This window comes from Chiloscyllium punctatum, chromosome 39 (genome assembly GCF_047496795.1).
Source record: "Chiloscyllium punctatum isolate Juve2018m chromosome 39, sChiPun1.3, whole genome shotgun sequence".
NCBI classification, from domain to species: domain Eukaryota; kingdom Metazoa; phylum Chordata; class Chondrichthyes; order Orectolobiformes; family Hemiscylliidae; genus Chiloscyllium; species Chiloscyllium punctatum.
This window is the reverse complement of record NC_092777.1, coordinates 69,549,659-69,571,070: the sequence shown is the minus strand read 5'-3', so window position 1 is coordinate 69,571,070 and position 21,412 is coordinate 69,549,659. Positions and strand designations below refer to the sequence as shown.

General features: G+C 44.1%; 1 protein-coding gene across 4 annotated transcripts in view; it reads right to left on the bottom strand.

The window, feature by feature from the left end:
* Positions 1-271: 271 nt before the first annotated feature.
* LOC140464189 (inactive rhomboid protein 2-like) overlaps positions 272-21,412 on the bottom strand; it is a 135,141-nt gene continuing 114,000 nt past the window's right edge. For all 4 annotated transcript variants that reach the window (XM_072559036.1, XM_072559034.1, XM_072559035.1 and 1 more), the window contains exons 15-18: positions 10,218-10,293; positions 9,807-9,907; positions 2,731-2,884; positions 272-1,138 (exon numbers count right to left, since the gene is read on the bottom strand). In XM_072559036.1, the coding sequence (XP_072415137.1) occupies positions 713-1,138; positions 2,731-2,884; positions 9,807-9,907; positions 10,218-10,293 (757 nt within the window). In that variant the 3' untranslated portion in view covers positions 272-712. The remainder of the gene's footprint in view (positions 1,139-2,730; positions 2,885-9,806; positions 9,908-10,217; positions 10,294-21,412) is intronic.

The window sequence follows — 21,412 nt, the reverse complement described above, 5'->3', positions numbered from 1 at the left end:
ATGTAAAAACTTTATTTTATTGTTAAAAAAAAACATCAGCCTTGTGTGCCTCTATTTCAGTGAATGACCACCAAGTTAAATTTAGAAAAATGATCTATCAAGCCAGACTTCATTCTGAGATCCGACTGGTCCAGTAATAACATCAACTGGAATCTCAACAAAAACAACAATAAGTGTAAGCTCACAAGAAACATAAAGCTAACAGCAAAAAAACTCAACATCCACAGAACTCTCAACAAGATTGCTAATGAGTGTATTAAACAGGACCAGCCTCTACAACAACACCAACCAATCTTTAGTCAAATTTTGACTCATCAAAAAGAGTATATTGTCTAGATATGGAAAATACAGGCAAATGCAGATGTTTCACAATTTACATTAGTTTCTTCCTCTCTTGTGAAGAGAAGACAGTCAATATGTGCAAACCAGTAAACTACTCTTAGATCAGTGCTATTGTGTTGAATAGTTGTGGAGCAGAGCAATTGGTTGAGGCAGTAATTGGATGATATTTTCATATTCTCAGTATTTAAAACTGTCACACAGTAAGCAGTTCATTTCATCTTCCAGTCACCCAATTTTACAGCATCATTCAGCTTCTCACTCTTACTAACAATGGGCTGCACAATTTGTGTAAACTAACTGTGTTACCATTACCCAGCTGCCATTTTCAGTAAGTACATGGTTCGTTTATCCAAAAACCAGATGGTCCAAATTATTGTTCACTTATGGTTTGATCAAGGTCATACTTTTCACAAAAGTTGCTGGTGAATGGTATGCAGGTGAGGTACTCACACCAGTGACAGTTAATGGGATAAACATAGAACCAGATCACCAGAGACGCTGCAAGTCCAACGAAGACCAGAAGTGAGACAATGATCATTATTATCTTCCTGTATTTATCACTTTGGCCAAATGTAATGTATGGCAAGAAGGCAAAAGATAGCAGGAGACCACTAATGAATCCAAAGATATGGGCAATATTGTCAATCCAAGGCAACAAGCCAGAGGTAAAAAGAAAAAGAACAATTCCGATCAACTTCAGCAAGGCTTTCCATGGTTTCTCCAGGATTGGCCAACTCTGAAATAATTCTACAAAGAGACAAGCCAACAGACCAAATTGAGATCCTGCAGGTCCAACCTAGAGTGGGCAAAAGAGAGGACCATTGTTACAATGCATACCTTGCATTCAAACTTCTCGTACATTCCCAGTTTTAATCACTCACTCATGATGCCTCCTACAGTCTGTGCCATGAGTTCTGCAATCCCCTCCCTACATTTTCCCACCTCTTCTCTCCCTCTTTTAAGACTTTGCTTAAATCTTCCCTTTTTGAGAAGCTCTTGGGTTACCATTCTTGGTTAGGGAGGAAGTGACAGCCTGCAGGTTTCATCAATAGACTATTAATCAAGAGACCCAGGTAAATATCCTGAGAACTATCTGCATACTAATCCAAGAATTTGAATTCAATAGAGTTAAGAGCCTAATGATGACTATCAAATCATTGTTGATTGTCAGGAAAAATCCATCTGGTTCACTAATGTCTGTGGGGAAGGAAGCTGCCATCCTTACCTGGTGTGGCCTACATGGGGCACCAGACCCACAGCAATGTGATTGACACTTAACTGCCCTCTGGGCAATTAGGGATGGGCAATAAATAGTGGCCTAGCCGATGGCATCCACATCTGACAAATTAATATTTTTAAAAATCCCATGGTTCTGTGAGATATTATCTGATTGCAGTCCTGTGAAGCACCCAGGGACATTTTTACCAAGTTAAAAACTCTATGTAAATGTAAGCTGTCACTGCAATAATCCAGCAAAAACTTCAGGAAGTACATTTATTTATCAGAATAAGGGGCCAGGATACAAGGAACCCTAAAGGGGCCAAGAATTCCCACCCTAATATTCAAACTTTCCAGATAGCTATTTTTTCCAAATAATCTGAGATAAACTAAGAAGTATTCAAAACACATTGAGGGCCACACAGTATAGTGAGAGATACTGAGAGAGTGCTGCACTGTCGAAAGGTCAGTGCTGAGGGAATGCCGCACAGTCGAAGGGTCAGTGCTGAGGGAGTGCCGCACGGTCGAAGGATCAGTGCTGAGGGAGTGCCGCACTGTCAGAGGGTCAGCGCTGAGGGAGTGCCGCACTGTCAGAGGGTCAGTGCTGAGGGAGTGCCGCACTGTCGAAGGGTCGGTGCTGAGGGAGTGCCGCACTTTCAGAGGGTCAGTGCTGAGGGAGTGCCGCACTGTCGAAGGGTCAGTGCTGAGAGAGTGCCGCACTGTCGAAGGGTCAGTGCTGAGGGAGTGCCGCACAGTCAGAGGGTCAGTGCTGAGGGAGCGCCGCACAGTCGGAGGGTCAGTGCTGAGGGAGCGCCGCACTGTCAGAGGGTCAGTGCTGAGGGAGTGCCACACTGTTGAAGGGTCAGTGCTGAGGGAGTGCCACACTGTCACAGGGTCAATACTAGCATAATGATGCATTGTCAGAGGGTCTGCATTATAATATTGCCTTTAATTAAGTCTGTCAGATCATCATTTCTTCCTGATCATTTTGGTACTGTTTGAAGCGAGTGTGTCGTATCCAGGAAAAGCCTGATTGTCAGTGAACCATGGCCTGTATTAGACAGTGGTGCTCCACCTTTATTGTCTTTGAGGGAGAGGTGGACCTAACTTGTCACAGTGCCTCTATTGATCCCAACCTCTGACCCTTATCCTTATCATCCCCAGTTGTACCTCAGCTCTGTATGGCAGGAAGATCGCACTTGCCAAGTTTCCCATCATTCCACTTAGGATGTAAATGATTGAAATGCGTAGCCAACCTGCTAACTTCTCCAGGTCCCGAAGAATGGTCATTTGGAATATCACTGAAACCAAGCAGTGGATAATCCTGCAGGGATGGGGTGGGAGAGGAGAGGGAGATAGGGCAGCACCATGGAGGATACAGCCAGAGGACAAACAGAATTTGAACAAAAGTGAAGTGGAAAGAAAGTGTGGCAAATTGAGAGAACGAGAGAATAAAGCATAAAACATGTTAGTGTGATAGATTGTCACTATCCAGCCAGCAATGACCATGTACACCATGGCTTGGAAGAGAGAACCTGGAAGGAATGGTCCAAATTTCAAATAAAACAAAGAATTGTTGATGTTGGAAACTTGAAACCAGAAATTTAGTCCTTAAGCTGTCTTTCAAATAATTTTAAACCTTTAAAGGCCTTCTAATTATTTTTACGTGTGTGTGACATTTAATTTAATGTAAGTAAACAGGAAGTCTTGAAACTAATTTTTGTAAGTAGTTAAAACTATGTTTATGGTAAAGAAATTTATCTTGTGGCCTTAGGTATTTTATAAAATTTTCTCAAAGGGGTTAGAAGCTAAGAAATAGGAGCAGGGCTGGGCATTCGGCCCTCAAGCCTGCCCCACCGTTCAACAAGATCATGGCTAATTTGTCCCAAGCTTCAACTCCTGTTTCAGGCCAGTCCCTCATGACCTGATACTTAACAATCTATCTCCCTCCTCTTTAAATATTTTAATTGATCTAGCCTCCACAACTCTCTGGGACAGAGAATTCCAGACATTCACTACCCTCTGGGAGAAATTTTCAATATGGTCTGAAAATTTGGGCCATACTGTTCATGTGAAACCATCAGAAACATTTCTACACCCAGAGGGTGGTCAATGTTTGAACTCTTGTCCACAAATAGCAGTTGGTGCTGGATTGGTTGTTAATTTTAAATCTGAGATAGATACATTCTTGTTAGGCTAAGGTATAAAGGGGTATGGGCCAAAGGCAAGTCTGTGGAGTTAGGCCACGGATCAGCCTAATTTCATTGAATGGTGGGACAGGCTTGATGGACTGATTGGTCTACTCCTGTTCCTATGTCTAAATGGGTATTCCCTTATTCTGTCACTCTACGAGAAACATAAGATTATAAGACCATAGATATAGGAGCAGAAATTGGGCCATTCAGCCCATTGAATCTGCTCTGCCATTCAATCATAGCTGATACGTTTTTCAACCCCATTCCCCCCCCCAACCCTTGATCCCCTTAACACTCAAGAACCTATCTATCTCAGTCTTCAATATACTCAATGACCTGGCCTCCACAGCCCTCTGTGGCATTAAATTCCATAGATTCACCACTCTGTTTATTCTTATCTCCATTCTAAAAGGTCTTCCCTTTACTCTGAGGCTGTGTCCTTGGATCCTAGCCTCTCCGACCAACGAAACATCTTCCCAACATCTGCTCTGTCCAGGCCCTTCTGTATGTTTCAATTAGATCTCCCTCATCCTTCTAAACTCCATTGAGTCTAGACCCTGAGTCCTCAAGCAAACCTCATAGGTTAAGCTTTTAATTGCTGGGACCATTCTCGTGAATCTCCTCTGAACACCCTCCAGGGCCATTACATCCTTCCTGAGATATGGGGCCCAAAACTCCACACAATACTCCAAATGTGGTCTGACCAGAGCCTTAGAGAGGTTCAGAATTACATCCCTGGTTTTATAGAACATAGAACATAGAACATTACAACACAGTACAGGCCTTTCAGCCCTCAATGCTGTGCCGATCTGTGAAACCAGCCTCAAGCCCATCCAACCTACACTATTCCATTTTCATCCATATGTTTATCTGATGATTATTTAAATGCCCTTAAAGTTGGCGAGTCTACTACTGTTGCAGACAGGGTGTTCCATGACTCTACTACTCTCTGAGTAAAGAAACTACCTCTGACATCTGTCCTATATCTACCACCCCTCAATTTAAAGCTATGTCCCCTTGTGCTCGCCATCACCATTCTTGGAAAAAGGCTCTCACTGTCCACCCTATCTAACCCTCTGATTATCTTATATGTCACTATTAAGTCACCTCTCCACCTACTTCTCTCTAATGAAAACAGCCTCAAGCCCCTCAGCCTTTCCTCAGAAGACCTTCCCTCCATACCAGGCAACATCCTAGTAAATCTCCTCTGAACCCTTTCCAAAGCTGTCACATCTTTTCAGTCATGCGGTGACCAGAACTATACACAATACTCCAAGTGCAGCCACACCAGAGTTTTGTACAGCTGCAGCATGACCTCGTGGCTCTGGAACTCAATCTGTCTACCAATAAAAGCTAACACATTATATGCCTTCTCAACAGCCCTATCAACCTGGGTGGCAACTTTCAGAGATCAATGTTCATGGTCACCAAGATCACTCGGCTCATCTAGGAGGAGAAAGTGAGGACTGCAGATGCTGGAGATCAGAGCTGAAAATGTGCTGCTACGCTTGGCTCATCTACACTACCAAGAATCTTACCAAGTTAAAAATCACACAACACCAGGTTATAGTCCAATAGGTTTAATTAGAAGCACACTAGCTTTCGGAGCGTCGCTCCTTCATCAGGTGGTTGTGGAGGGCTCAATCCTAACACACAGAATTTATAGCAAAAATTTACAGTGTGATGTAACTGAAATTATACATTGAAAAATTGATTGTCTGTTGAGTCTTTCATCTGTTTGAATAACATGATAGTTTCCAATTAAACCTGTTGGACTATAACCTGGCGTTGTGTGATTTTTAACTTTGTACATCCCAGTCCAACACCGGCATCTCCAAATCAAGAATCTTACCATTAGCCCAGTAGTCTTTATTCCTGTTGCTCCTTACAAATGCTGTTTCCACATCATAATATTCAAGATATATTCAAGTCCTCTCAAAATAAATGCCATCCTTGTATCTGCCTTCCTATCTACTGACTCAACCTGTGAGTTTACCTTGAGAGATTCCTGGACTAGAACTCCCAAGTCTCTTTGCACTTCAGCCTTCCGAATTTTCTCCCCAGTTAGAAAATAATCCATGCCTCTATTCTTCCTACCAAAGTACATGATCTCACACTTTCCCACATTGTACTCCATCTGCCACTTCTTTGCCCACTCTCCTAACCTGTCCAAATCCTTCAGTAGCCTTCCTGCTTCCTCAATGCAACCTGTTCCCTCTACCTATCTCTGTATCATCTGCAAACATAGCCAGAATGCCCTCAGTTCCTTCATCTTGATTGTTATTGTGTAAAGTGAAAAGTTGTGATCCCATCACTGAGCCTTGCAGACACCACTTGTCACCGGCTGCCATCCTGAGAAGAACCCTTTTATCCCCACTCTCTGCTCTTTGCCAGACAGCCAGGTGTCTATCCATGCTTGCACCTTACTTCTGACACAATGGGCCCCAATCTTACTCAGGAGTCAAGGGACTTCTTAAAGTCCAGGTAGATAACATCCATTGACTCTCCTTGGTCTAATCTGCTTGTTACTTTCTCAAAGAATTCTAACAGATTTGTCAGGCATGACCTCCCCTTGATGAAACCATGTGCTGACTTTGCCCTATTTTACCATGCACTTGCAAGTATTCAGAAATCTCATCCTTCATAATGGATTCCAGGATCTTACCCAGGACCAAGGTGAGGCGAATTGGTCTGTAATTTTTCATCTTTTGCCTAACTCCCTTTATAAGCGGAGTATTACGTTGGTGATTTTCCAGTCCTCTGGGACCCTTCCTGATTCTAGCGATTCCTGAAAGATCACCACTAACACTCCAAAGTCTCTTCAGCTATTTCCCCAGAGGTGGGGTGTAGTCCATCTGGTCCACGTTATTTAACCACTTTCAGGCCATTCAGTTTTTCTAGCACCTTCACTTTGGTGATGGCCACCATTCTCAGCTCTGTCCCCATACTCTCTTAAAGAGCATAACACCATAAATATAGGACTGAATTAGCCATTCAGCCCATGGTGTCTGCCGTGCATTCGATCATGGCTGTCATGTTTCTCAACCCCATTGTCCTGCCTTCCCCGTAACCCTTACTAATCAAGAAGCAATCTATCTTGGTTTTAAATACTCTCAGTAACTTGTCCTCCACAGCCTCTTGTAGCAGTGAGATCCACAGATTCACCACCCTCTGGCAGAACATAGCTACCCCATCAAGCCCTCTCAGGACCTTGTATGTTTCACTAAGGTCATCTCTCATTGTTCTGAACTCTAATTAATAAAGTCGAGAATATGGTGCTGGAAAAACACAGCAGATCAGGCAGTATCTGAGAAGCAGAAGAATTGACGTTTTGGGCATAAGCCTTTCATCAGGAATGAGAACTTCTTGGCAGGCATCCTTGGAAGAGGCTTCGCAGTCAGGTTGAAATCACTGAGCATCTGCAGTCCCCACTTTCTCCCTTCTAATTAATAAAGACCTAACGTGCTGAATTATTTTGGATATCCCCCAACATTTAGGCAGGATAGGCGAAGACATTTTTTTCCTGGAGTGGAGGAGGCTGTGGGGTGACCTGAGAGAGGTTTGTCAAATCATGAGGGGCATAGGTCAGGTGAATAGCCACAGTCCTTTCCCCAGAGTAGGCAAGTTCAAAACTAAAGAGCATTTTTAAGGTGAAAGGAAAAAGATTTAGAAGTGCCCTGAGGGGCAACGCTTTCACACACAGAGTGGTTCATATGTGGAATGCCAAAGGAAGTTGTAGATCCAGTTACAATTACAATATTTAAAAGTCATTTGGATAGCTACATGGATAGGAAAGTTTTAGAGGGATATGGGTCAAACACAGGAAAGTGGGATTAGATTAGTTTGGGAAACTTGGTCGAGTTGGACTGAAGGGTCTGTTACCGTGTTGTATAACCATATGACTCTATCTTTAGAGATTAACAGGTATAAATGTCTGGGAGTTGTTTCCGGGCCACCAAGCTCCAGTGGACACGGTCAGTGTCAGTTACAAAGAGATCCACAGAGTTTACTTCGTCATCAAATTGAAGGTAAAATTTGTGCAGAAATACTGTCATACTTCATCAGATAGACAATAGACAATAGATACAGGAGTAGGCCATTCAGCCCTTCGAGCCTGCACCACCATTCAATATGATCATGGCTGATCATCCTTAATCAGTATCCTGTTCCTGCCTTATCTCCATAACCCTTGATTCCACTATCCTTGAGAGGTCTATCCAACTCTTTCTTAAATGAATCCAGAGACTGGGCCTCCACTGCCCTCTGGGGCAGAGCATTCCACACAGCCACCACTCTCTGGGTGAAGAAACAGAGGGTCCATATCAATGTTGTCTCGATATTGGAGTCATTTTATCAATTTAAATTCTTTCAAAGAGATAACTGTGTTTTTCTCCTTTAGAGAAATTGAAGAAAACTGCATAGTCACCTAGGCCGGCATGTTTGAGTGATGTGGAATCAGGGTTTACAGGGAAAGTGCAGGAAAGTGTCTGTGAGGAATGTTGAATGGCAGAGTAGGTTTGAGGGGCTGAATGGCCTACTCTTGTTAATATTTCTCATGGTCTAATGGCTTTGACAGGATTTGTGACAAAGTCAGACGATGTCAGACGATAAGTGTCCAGTGTTTGGAGCAACTCACTGCATCTTGTATCATTTACCAAGCAGCAAGTTGCTCATTAATGGGGATGATTTATCTCAGCAACATTCTGCTTATTTCAATAAAGGCAGTAAACAAGCTATATGTTGAGAAATATCAGCACAGAGGACTGAGGGGCTCCCTGACCAAGTTGTCTCACTGCTGTCTGTCAGAACCGCCATGTCACTCAGTAACAAACAGAATTTCAGGGCACAGTGTACTGGCAGTAGCAACATTCCCAAGCCACCCATTCCCCAACACCTCCCTCCACCTCAAACTCCTTGTCCAGGGACAGTGCCTCACCCCCATTTGGGTATCTGTCTGATGAACTACTCTGTCTGCCAGCTCAGATCTGCATTGTGAGGCTCTCAGGAAACCCAGCAGATTCCTTAAGCTGCTCTCTTCATGTTTGCTCACTTCACACCTTCCTGCCTGCTCACAATATCCCAACCTCGCCCTTACCATTCCCCTTGCCCCCAATCCTGCCCTCTGAACCTGGCCCTGCCCTCCCCAGCCCCTGCCCTTATCCTGCCCCCAGCCCTGCCGTCTGACCCTGTCCCCTGAACCTGGCCCCTACACTTTTTTTACCTTGCCCCCTACTCCCTGCCCCCAACCCTGGCCCCTAACCCTGGCCCCTGCCCCTCACCCTGCCTTCTGACCCTGTCCCCCTGTCCCCTGCCCTCTGACCCTGCCCCTGGCCTCTGCCCTTGCCCTGCTCTTGGCCTGCCCCCAATGTTAGGACAAAATGGGGCAGAAATTGGTCATGGTTCTCTCCAAATGGGAATGACAGTAATGTAACAGGTTTAATGAGTTCCAGCGATGAACTTCATAGTGACAAGCCTTCCACCAATCACAATGCAACTTGCACTTTGCCAAAACTGAAAAAAAAACTACAGCCTTGATTATTAAAGCATTGGAGGCCATCTGACCAATTGAGGTCATGTCAACTTTTTTGCAGAAGAATCCAATCAGTCTCCTTTTCCACTTCTAGCCTGTCATTCTACAAGTTTATTTCCTCTAAGGGGTCAGCCAATCTCCTGGTCTCCATTTCCACCATTCTCATAGGCAGCAAGAATTGTCTCCTGCCTCAGAATAAGTCTCAGTGTCTGACAGTGTAGAAGCCTCACTTTCTGTGTCAAATAACAAACCTGACATCAGATTGATTCTCCCTTTCTCCCTACCTCTGCTCTGGCAAGCATAGGGTAGTGGGATTCATCCAGACTTCACGCATTTGAAGCGTGACTCCCTAACTCCTGGGTGCATCAACTCATTGTCTGTCCTCTCTACATCATTGATATCACTATGGACCACAACGTTGAGCTCATTCTCACTTTCATCCCTTGCAGCTGTTGCTTACATCAATGACAGGATCAATGCTCCTGTAGCCATAGTATTGTAAGTTTGTGAGTGTTTGTTACCCAGCATGAAGAAAAAGGGAGAGCCAAAGCCTGTAGATCTGATCTGGAACATCGGGATTCAGAAACGGTAACAAGCCACATACTTCATCCAGACAGTGGACCTGTAACAGAGAGGTGGGCAGTTACTGAACTGGTCAACAAACAAACTTCAACAAAGGGTGATTTCCCAGCTCAAGGTCATCATAAGCAGCCTTGCTGGACAAGCTAGCTTGTATATATCACAACCACAAATCTAGTGCATGGCTTAGATAACCAGTGGCATTGTCCATTCCTCTGGTCAACTCTGTAGATTTCAGGATTTGTAATCAAATTGATTCTTGTATCCTTTATTAACCCAGCATCCTGCGGGCATGATACGCTGCTCAGAGTTGAAGCTTTGAGAACAGGGTGCTCATTCAATTTTGATGTTACCTGTGAACACAAGGTTGCTTCTTCATGGAAATATCCGTCCTTAAACTGGCAGTATTCTCTGGTAGTGATTTCACACCTACACAGGAAAGATCCAAAAGGCAAAGTTATTGAGGAATTATTGGAAATATTCCCACTGCTAACAGAGGGCTCAAACTGGCCATTCAGTGCCTCAAAACCTGCTCCACTATTCAGTCAGATCACAACTGACCTGATCATGGATTCAGTGCCACAATCATACCCACCCAAGATAAAGGTAAAGTTACCATAGTCTGACCAGACAGTAGAGTTGCTGCTCGTTAGAGAGAGACAACTGATGATGGTTTAACATGAGGGTCCACACCTCAAACAAGGAGAGAGGTTGAGAAGGAGAGTCTTTCAGGATAACCTCAGCTGGTACAGTGGGCGGGGGTGATGGGGGGGGTGGGGGGGGGGGGGGGGGTGGGGGGGGGGGCGGGGGTGCTGGGTCTCAAACCCCACCACAGCAGATGATGGAATTTGAATTTGTTCAAAATATCTGTAATTAAGAGTCAAACAATGACAATGAAAACATTGACAAATATTGGGAAAAACCCATTTGGTTCACTGATGTCCTTTAGGGAAGGAAACTGCTATCCTTTCCTGATCCGACCTACATATGACTCCAGACCCACAGAAATGTGGCTGATTCTCAACTGCCCACTGGGTGGGCAATAAACGCTGGCCTGGCCAGTGACACCCATATCCTATGAATGAATAAAAACAATTCCCTCAGCTTGATAACTCCTTTCAGGATATCAATAAGATCGCTTCTCATTCTCCTCAAACTCACCAGCCATCACAGGAATCAACTGAGTGAACTTTCTCTATCTGATCTTAACATAGTTATCCTTTTATAAATAAAGTGCTCCAGATGTGGTCTTATCAAAGCTCTACACAATGTAAAGATCATGTTGTTTTATTTTTGTGCTTTTTACAATTGTGAACTTAATGGGGAAGAACTATTCTAAAGCCAGAGTTTTATGGGATTGCTGCAAATTTTGAAAAGCAAGTCACCTGATTTTCATGGCAAGCATTGTTTGCACAGCTGTTTGAACAAGCAGGGGTTAATGTTGGAGCAGATGAGTCTGAGCTGAGGGCTTTTATGTGCAGATGCAGCCGGCTGAAAATTAGATTAGATTAGATTACATTACATTACTTTACAGTGTGGAAACAGGCCCTTCAGCCCAACAAGTCCACACCAACCCGCCGAAGCGCAACCCACCCATACCCCTACATTTACCCCTTACCTAACACTACGGCCAATTCACCTGACCTGCACATCTTTGGACTGTGGGAGGAAACCGGAGCACCCGGAGGAAACCCACGCAGACACGGGGAGAATGTGCAAACTCCACACAGTCAGTCGCCTGAGGCGGGAATTGAACCCGGGTCTCTGACGCTGTGAGGCAGCAGTGCTAACCACTGTGCCACCGTGCCGCCCACAAATGAATTAATTGGTCCACGGACGAGTGATGCTATCAGACTTTTCCCTGCCAACAACTAGGTGATTGGTTCTCAGGTATTGGAACAGCTTGGGGCTACGAAACAGAAATGTTTTGTCTGCACCAGCACAAGATTGCAGAACATTCTGGGGGGGGGGGGGGGGGGGGTGGTGGTGAATAGCTAGATGTCATTGTCATTTGTATCAATGTGCACATCAGTAGACAAAAGGGATGGATCCTGCAAAATGAGTATCGGGAGTTAGATAAGAAGTTAAAAGGCAGGATTTGGTCGTGGTCTCCAGATTACTCCCAGTGCCTGATGCCAGTGAGGATAGAAATAGAAGGATAGGCCGGATGGACGTGTGGCTGAGGAGCTGGTATAGTGGGCAGGGTTTTCAGTTCATGGGTCATTGGGATCTCATCTGGGTTAGAGGTGACCTGTACAAGGGGGCAGGTTGGACTTGAACCAGAGGGGAACCAGTATCCTTGTGGAGAGATTTGCTAGTGTTACCCAGGACTGTTTAAACTAGTTTGGCAGGGGGATGCTGAGACTCTGAATAAGAGAGGGAACCATTGAGAAGTTAGGGGAAATACATTATTCATCAAGAGCAAGTTTACTATTCAGGATAGTCAGGGCACTGTAAAGGGAGGGAAAAGACTTCTGGTTTAAAGTGCATTTATTTGAGCACATGAGGCCTGACTGGTAAGGCAGTCGAGCTCAGAGCATGAATTGGCTCTGGGGACCGGATATTATAGCCATAACAGAAACATTGCTGAGAGAAGGGCAGGACTGGCAGCTCAGTGTTCCAGGATACAGAAGATACAGGTGTGACAGAAGGACAAGTAAGTGAGGAGGGGGAGTTGTCCTTTTGATAAGGGAGGACATAACAACAGTGCTAAGAGAGGATATTTTTAAGGGGGCCATCAAATAAGGCCATATGATTAGAACTTAGAAACAAGAAGGGGATGGTCACTCTGTTGGGGCTGTATTATTGACCCCCAAATAGCCAATGGATACTAGAGAAGCAGATGTGTAGACAGATTGCAGATACCTATAGGAATACTAGAGTAATATTGGTTGGAGATTCTGATTTGTCAAATGTGTCCAAGAAAGTTTCCTAAATCATGTAGAGGGCCCTCCTTGGGAGGATGTAACACTGGACCTCTCCGTATTAAGCAAGGTCAGGCAAGTGACTGAAGTGTCAGTCAGGGAGCATTTGGGTCTGTTATGGACCAGGCCAGACTCCCCCCACAAAACATTTCAAGAAGGTGGCCTAAACCCTGAATTTGCTGGTTGTTTTAAGCAGGTGTAACATGGATATTCTAGGAGGGATGCAGCTGGCCCAACCACACAGTTTTAAACAAAACAGAATTTAGGCACAGACTATTGAATGAAACATGAACAAAAGAGAAGTGAATTTAGAATAACCTAACCTACATGAAAATCCAATCAACTCTATCACAACTTAATGATGCTGTTCCACATACTTGCAACGTCCCCATAAACACTCCCTTGGCAAAAAAGTTAAAATCAAACCCAGGTACTTACAAGAGAGATGTCAGAGAGAGAGAGAATCAGCATGGACCTGTCCCTTTGGGCCCAGCAGTTTCTCTGGGTTCCCAGCTAAAACCTGACCAGCAGCTGCAAACAAAAATGGCCAGACTGCGAAACCAAACCAAACCAAACACTGAACTGGGAGAACTGGCCACTCCCCTTTCATTGTACAAGTGTTGTTAAAAAGCTTTTCTCATGTAGATATTTCCAGACATATCAGAACCTCTGCCTTTATGACCCATCTGGAAAAAAAACCAAGGACAACAAAACCTTGTTAAAGGAGCAGCATAGTCACTGGTCCCGAGACCATAACTGTCTCCATTTTCACATCGTTTTGAAAGAAGAAAAGGCAGGTCCACAGGTTAAGGTGCTACACTGGAGCAGGACAAGTTTTGGGGACATTAGGCAGGATCTTCTTCAAAGTGGCTATCCTTTGAAGAGACTTTGCAGGGTACAAACTTAGATAGAGACAAAAAAAGGCAGATGCTGGAATCCAATGTAGACAGGCAGGAGGCTGGGAGAACACAGCAAGCCAGGCAGCATCAGGAGGTAGAGAAGACAATGCTTCACATGTAACCCTTCTTCAGGACTGGGGATGGGGGTAAGGGGAGCTGCAGATAAAAGGGGTGGGAGGGGCAGGATGGTGAGATGGGGATAGATAAACATGGGTAGAGGGTACTATCTGGTTGGTTGATAGAAGGCATGAATCCAGTTGGTAGCTAGAAGGAAGGGTCGATGAGAGGAATGGAAGGGAGGGGCTGGAAGGGGAGTTGGGTGTCGGAAAAGCAGCTTATTTGAAATTGGAGAACCCACTGTTGAGTCCTTCGGGCTGTAGGCTGCCCAGACGGAGAATGTAGAGGTTGATTGGGTGAGTCTGTTTGAAAGAAAAGGAACAACTGGCAACTGGGAGGCTTTGAAAAGTGTGATCTCAAGAATGCAGGGCCAGTATGTCCCTGTTAGAGTGAAGGGAAAAGCTGGCAGGTTTAGGGAACTCTCGCTAAAAGGAGAGAATAAGTCCCCTTAAAGGTCAGCGTGACCATCTTTGTGTGGAGCCACAGGAGATGGGAGAGGTTTTTAATGAATATTTCTCCATGTGATTTACAGAGAAGAGACTCATGGATGCTAAAGAAATAAGGGAAACAAGTGGAGATGGTTTATACCAGATACATATTACCAGAGAGTTGGTGATTGCAGCCTTAAAGTGCATAAAGGTGGATAAATCCTCTGGGCCTGAGATATTATGGGAGGTGGCGGAAGAAATTGCAGAGGCCCTTACAGAGATATTTGCTTCATCTTTAGCCACTGGTGATGCTCTGGAAGACTGGAGGGTGGCTAATGTTGTTCATTGTTTTAGTAAGGTACCAAAGGCAAACCAAGGAACTACAGGCCGGTGAGTCTGACATCAGTGGGAGGCAAGTTGTTGAACAGGATACTGAGGGACAGGAGTAACCAAGATGTGTGTCACAGGGGTCAGTACTTTGTTATTTACAGAATTAATCTGGATGAGAATATACAAAGCAGGATTAGTAAGTTTGCCTTGACTGATGAAGCCCAGCATGTTAAATGCCTCATTCACCACCCTGACTACCTGTGACACCGCTTTCAACGACCTATGTACTAGTACTCCTCGGTCCCTCTGATCTCCAACACTCCTCAGGACCTTACCATTTACTGTATAAGTCCTACCTTGGTTTGACTTTCCAAAGTGCAACACCTCACATTTATCTGTATTGAATTGCATTTGCCAATCCTCATCCCACTTCCCCATCTGATCAAGATCCCTCTGTAATTTTTGATAACCATCTTGCCAGACAGAGTGGTTGAAACAGGTACAACAGCAACATTTGAAAACATTTAAATAGCTCCATGAATGGGAAGTGTTTACAGGGATGTGGATCAAATGCAGGCAATTGAAACTAGCTGAGTGGGCACCATGGTCAGCATGGACAAGTTTGGGCTGAACGGCCTGTTTCCATGTTGTATTACTCTATGATTCTAAGACATTTCTCTGTTCTGTGCAGTTCAAACCCATTTTAAACCTGAAGAGACCCAGTTCATCATTCTTTCAGCAATTGTTGTAAACTGTGACATTTAATTGATAAATCTTTGCCTTTTTATAAGTGAACCAGCCATCCTGTGCTTCCTCAGGGGAAGCATCTGGAGAATGACTGAACAATGTGTGGGTGTGTGTGTCAGTGTGTGTGTGTGTCTGTGTGTGTGTGTGTCTGTGTGTGCGTGTCTGTGTGTATGTGTGTGTGTGTGTGTGTGTGTGTGTGTATGTGTGTGTGTGTGTGTGTGTGTGTGTCTGTGTGTGTGTCAGCATGTGTGTGTGTGTGTGTCAGCATGTGTGTGTGTGTGTGTGTGCGTGTGTGTCTGTGTGTGTGTCTGTGTGTATATGTGTGTGTGTGTGTGTGTCAGCATGTGTGTGTGTGCGTGTCTGTGTGTCTGTATGTGTGTGTGTGTGGGTGTGTGTCTGTGTGTGTGTGTGTCTGTGTGTCTGTGTGTGTGTGTGTCTGTGTGTGTGTGTGTCTGTGTGTATATGTGTGTGTGTCTGTGTGTGTGTGTGTCTGTGTGTGTGTGTGTATATGTGTGTGTGTGTCTGTGTGTGTGTGTGTCTGTGTGTGTGTGTGTGTGCGTGTCTGTGTGTGTGTCTGTGTGTATATGTGTGTGTGTGTGTGTGTGTGTGTGTGTCAGCATGTGTGTGTGTGTGTCAGCATGTGTGTGTGTGTGTCAGCATGTGTGTGTGTGTGTGTGTGCATGTCTGTGTGTCTGTATGTGTGTGTGTATGTCTGTGTGCGTGTCTGTATGTATGTGTGTGTGTAATGTGTGCGTTTGTGAGTATGTGAAAGAGTGTGGGTGTGTGTGAGTATATGTATGTATCTGGTGTCTGAGTATGTGTGTGTGCAAGTTGTGAGCGAGTATGTGAGTATATGTGTGTGTGAGTGTGCTTGTACATGTGTCTTGAGTTTAATTATTTATAATCAGTAGTCATTCTTGTTTAGTACAGAAACCAGATCCATCCTTTCTTCAACCTGAGTTCCAAAGTGAAGGAAATTGGGGAATTTTGTCAACTTAATTCTATAGGTATGTGATGAGTAAAAGGATGATTAGGGTAGGAATAGGGCCAGTCAAAGACAGAAGTGGGAAGTTGAGTGAGGACACTATAAAGATCGGAGAGATGCTAAATGAACATTTCTCAGAGGGTTAGATAGGGTGGACAGGGAGAGCCTTTTTCCAAGAATGATGACAGCAAGCACAAGGGGGCATAGCTTTAAATTGAGGGGTGATAGATATAGGACAGATGTCAGAGGTAGTTTCTTTACTCAGAGAGTCGTAAGGGTATGGAATGCTTTGCCTGCAACGATAGTAGATTTGCCAACTTTAAGTACATTTAAGTCGTCATTGGACAAGCATATGGACGTACATGGAATAGTGGGATGGGCTTCAGATTGGTATGACAGGTCGGCACAACATCGAGGGCCAAAGGGCCTATACTGCGCTGTAATGTTCTATGTTCATTGGTGTTCACTCAGGAAGAGGAGAATATTGTAGAGGAGAAGAATGAGGTACCAGATATTAGACTAGAAAGGATCGAGGTTAGTTACGAACAGGTGTTATCAATTCTAGAAGAGTGAAAGTAGACAAGTCCCCTGGGCCAGATGGGATTTATCCGAGGATTCTTTGGGAAGCTAGGGAGGAGATAGCAGAGCCTTTGGCTTTGATATTTGACTCCTCATTGTCTACGGATTTAGTAGCTGAGGACTGGAGGATTACAAATGTTGTGCCCTTGTTCAAGAAGGGCAGCAGAGATGACCCAGGTAATTAAAAGGTTTTGGAAAGGATTATAAGAGGTAAGATTTATAATCATCTAGCAAACAACAATTTGATTTCAGATAGTCAACATGGTTTTGTCAAGGGCAGGTCGTGTCTCACAAACCTCATTGAGTTTTTTGAGAAGGTGACCAAGCATGTAGATGAGGGTAGGGCAGTTGATCTGGTATACATGGACTTCAGTAAAGCCTTTGATAAGATTCCACAAGGTAGGCTGTTGGAGAAAATGCAGAGGCATGGGACTGAGGGTGATTTAGCAGTTTGGATTAGAAACTGGCTTTCTGGAAGAAGGCAGCGATTGGTGGTTGATGGAAAATATTCAGCCTAGAGTCCGATTACTAGCGGTGTGCCACAAGGATCTGTTTTGGGACCACTGCTGTCTGTCATTTATGTAAATGACTTAGACGTGGGCATAGGTGGATGGATTAGTAAATTTGCAGATGACACTAAAGTCGGTGGAGTAGTGGACAGTTTGGAAGAATGTTACAGGTTGCAGGGGGATTTGGATAAACTGCAGAATTGGGCTGAGAGGTGGCAAATGGAGTTCAATGCAGCTAAATGTGAGGTGATTCACTTTGGGAAGAATAACAGGAAGGCAGAGTACTGGGTCAATGGAAAGATTCTTGGTAGTGTGGATGTGCAGAGGGATCTTGGTGTCCATGTACATAGATCCCTAAAAGTTGCCACCCAGGTGGATAGTGCTGTTAAGAAGGCATACGGTGTGTTAGGTTTCATTAGTAGAGGGATCGAGTTCCGGAGCCGCAATATCATGCTGCAACTATACAAAACACTGGTGCGGCCACACTTCGAATATTGTGTACAGTTCTGTTCGCCCCATTACAGGAAGGATGTGGAAGCATTGGAACAGGTGCAGAGGAGATTTACCAGGATGTTGCCTGGTCTGGAGGGAAGGTCTTATGAGGAAAGGCTGAGAGACTTGGGTCTGTTTTCATTGGAAAGAAGAAGGTTAAGAGGGGATTTGATAGAGACATACAAGATGATCAGAGGATTAGATAGGGTAGTCAGTGACAGACTTATTCCTAGGATGATGATGTCAGCTTGTATGAGGGGGGGCATAATTACACATTGAGGGATGATAGATTTAAGACAGATGTCAGAGGCAGGTTCTTTACGCAGAGAGTGGTAAGGGTGTGGAATGCTCTACCTGTTAATGGAGTCAACTCAGCCACATTAGGGAGATTTAAACAATCCTTAGAGAAGCACATGGATGATTTTGGAATAGTGTAGGGGGACGAGCTGAGAATAGTTCACAGGTCAGCGCAACATTGACGGCTGAAGGGCCTGTTCTGCGCTGTATTGTTCTATGTTCTATGTTCTAAAACATTTAGTTTTTGTGACAACTCCAGGGATATAATCAGAGCATGTTACAGTATAGAAGGAAGCCATTCGACCCTTTAGAACATACAACATGGAATGTTACAGCGCAGTACAGGTCCTTCAGCCCTCGATGTTGCACTGAACTATGAAATTAATCTGACACCCATCTAACCTACACTGTTCCATTATCATCCATATGTATGTCCAATACCCATTTAAATGCCCTTAAAGTTGGCAAGTCTACTCTTGTTGCAGACAGGCCGTTCCACGCCCCTACTACTCTCTGAGTAAAGAAACTACCCTGATATCTGTCCTAAATCTATCACCCCTCAATTTAAAGCTATGTCCTCTCATATTAGCCTTCACCATCCGAGGAAAAAGACCCTCACTGTCTACCCTATCTAACCCTCTGATTATCTTATATGTCTCGATTAAGTCACCTCTCAACCTTCTTCTCTCCAATGAAAACAGCCTCAGTTCCCTCAGCCTTTCCTCTTAAGACCTTCCTTCCATACCAGGCAACATCCTAGTAAATCTCCTCTGAACCCTTTCCAAAGCTTCCACATCTTTCCTATAATGCGGTGACCTGACCTGTACACAATACTCCAGGTGCAGCCTTACCAGTGTCTTGTACAGCTGCAGCATGACCTTGTGGCACCAAAACTCAATCCCCCGACCAATAAACGGCAACACAACATATATCTTCTTAACAACCCTATCAACCCAGGTGGAAACTTTCAGGGACTTATACACCTGGACACCGAGATCTTTCTGTTCATCTAAACTGCCAAGAATTTTACCATTAGTCCAGTACACTACATTCCTGTTACTTCTTCTAAAGTGAACTACCTCACACTTTTCCACATTAAGCTCCATTTGCCAATTCTCAGCCCAGCTCTGCATCTTATCTATGTTCCTCTGTAACCCACATCATTCAGCACTATCCACAACTCTGCCTACTTAGTGTTATCCACAAATTTACTAAGCCATCCTTCTACACCCACAAACAGATCATTTATAAAAATGATAAACAATAGTGGACCCACCACAGATCCTTGCAGTACCCCACTAGTAACTGGACTCCAGGATGAACATTTCCCATCAACCACCACCCTCTGTCTTCTTTCAGCAAGCCAATTACTGATCCAAGTCGCTAAATCACCTTCAGTCCCAAAACTCCTTATTTTGTGCAATAGCCTACCGTGTGAAATCTTATCAAATGCCTTACTGAAATCCATATACACCACATCAACCACTTCACCTTCATCCATCTGTTTTGTCACCTTCTCGAAGAACTCAATAAGGTTAGTGAGGCACGACCCACCCTTCACAAAACCGTGTTGATTATCCCTAATCAAATTATTCCTTTCCAGATGATAAGAAATCCTATCTCTTATAACCTTTTCCAACACCTTACCCACAACCGAAGTAAGGCTCACTGGTCTATAATTCCCAGAGTTGTCCCGACTCCCCTTTGTAAACAAAGAAACAACATTTGCTATCCTCCAGTCTTCTGGCACTATTCATATAGACAATGACGACATAAAGATTGAAGCCAAAGGCTCTGCAATCTCCTTCCTGGCTTCCCAGAGAATCCGAGGATAAATCCCATCTGGCCCTGGGGTCTCATCTATTTTCAGATCTTCCAAAATTACTAAACCTTCCTCTTTGTCAACCTCAATCCCATCTAATCCTGTAGCCTGTATCTCTATATTCTCATTAACATTGCCCTTTTCCAATGTGAATACTGATGAAAAGTATTCATTAAGTGCTTCCCCTTTGTCCTCAGATTCCACACACAACTTCCCAATACTGTCTTTGATTGGCCCTAATCTTACTCTAGTTATTCTTTTATTCCTGATGTACCTATAGAAAGCCTTAGAGTTTTCCTTGATCCTATCCACCTTCTCATGCCCCCTCCTGGCTCTTAGCTCTCTCTTTCGATCTTTTCTGGCTAACTTATAACTTCCAATCCCTCTAACTGAGCCTTCACGTCTCTTCCTCACATAAGCCTTCTTCTTCCTCTTGACAAGAGCTTCAACTTTAGTAAACCATGGCTCTCTCTCTGAACAACTCCCTCCCTGCCTGATAGGTATATACTGATCAAGGACCCGCAGTAGCTGTTCCTTGAATAAGCTCCACATTTCTATTGTGCCCATCCCCTGCAGTTTCCTTCCCCATTCTATACATCTTAAATCTTGCCTAACTTCATCATAATTGCCTTTCCCTCAGTTATACCTCTTTCCCTGCAGTATATACCTATTCCTGCTCATTGCTATTGTAAACATAACCAAATTATGGTCACTAGCGCCAAAGTGCTCATCTACCTCCAAATCTAACACCTGGCCAGGTTCATTCCCCAGTACTAAATCTAATGTGGCCTCACCCCTTGTTGACCTGTCTACATACTGTGTCAGGAAACCCTCCTCCAAACATTGGACAAAAACTGACCCATCTAAAGTACTTGAACTATAGTATTCCCAGTCAATATTGGGGAAGTTAAAGTTCCCCATAACAGCTACCATATTACTCTTGCTCCTATTGAGAATCATCTTTGCTATCCTATTCTCTACATCCCTGGAACAATTTGAAGACGTGTAGAAAACTCCCAACAGGGTGACCTCTCCTTTCCTGTTTGTAACCTCAGCGCAAACCACCTCAGTGGATGAGTCCTCAAATGTTTTCTCAGCTGTAATACTACTCTTGACCAACAGTGCCACACCACCCCGACTTTTACCATCTTCTCTGTTCTTGCTGAAACATCTAAATCCTAGAACCTGCAATAACCATTCCTGTCCCTGCTCTACCCATGTCTCTGAAATGGCCACAATATCAAAATCCCAGGTACCAACCCATGCTGCAAGTTCACCCACTTTTCCAGAATTGATTCTGTCCAGGCTGCAGAAAGGGTGAGCCAGTTAGTCCCATTCTCCAATACTATCTGCATATCCCTCGAAATTCATCATTTTCAATTATATATTTGATACAGACATACAGGAAATTTATGAAAC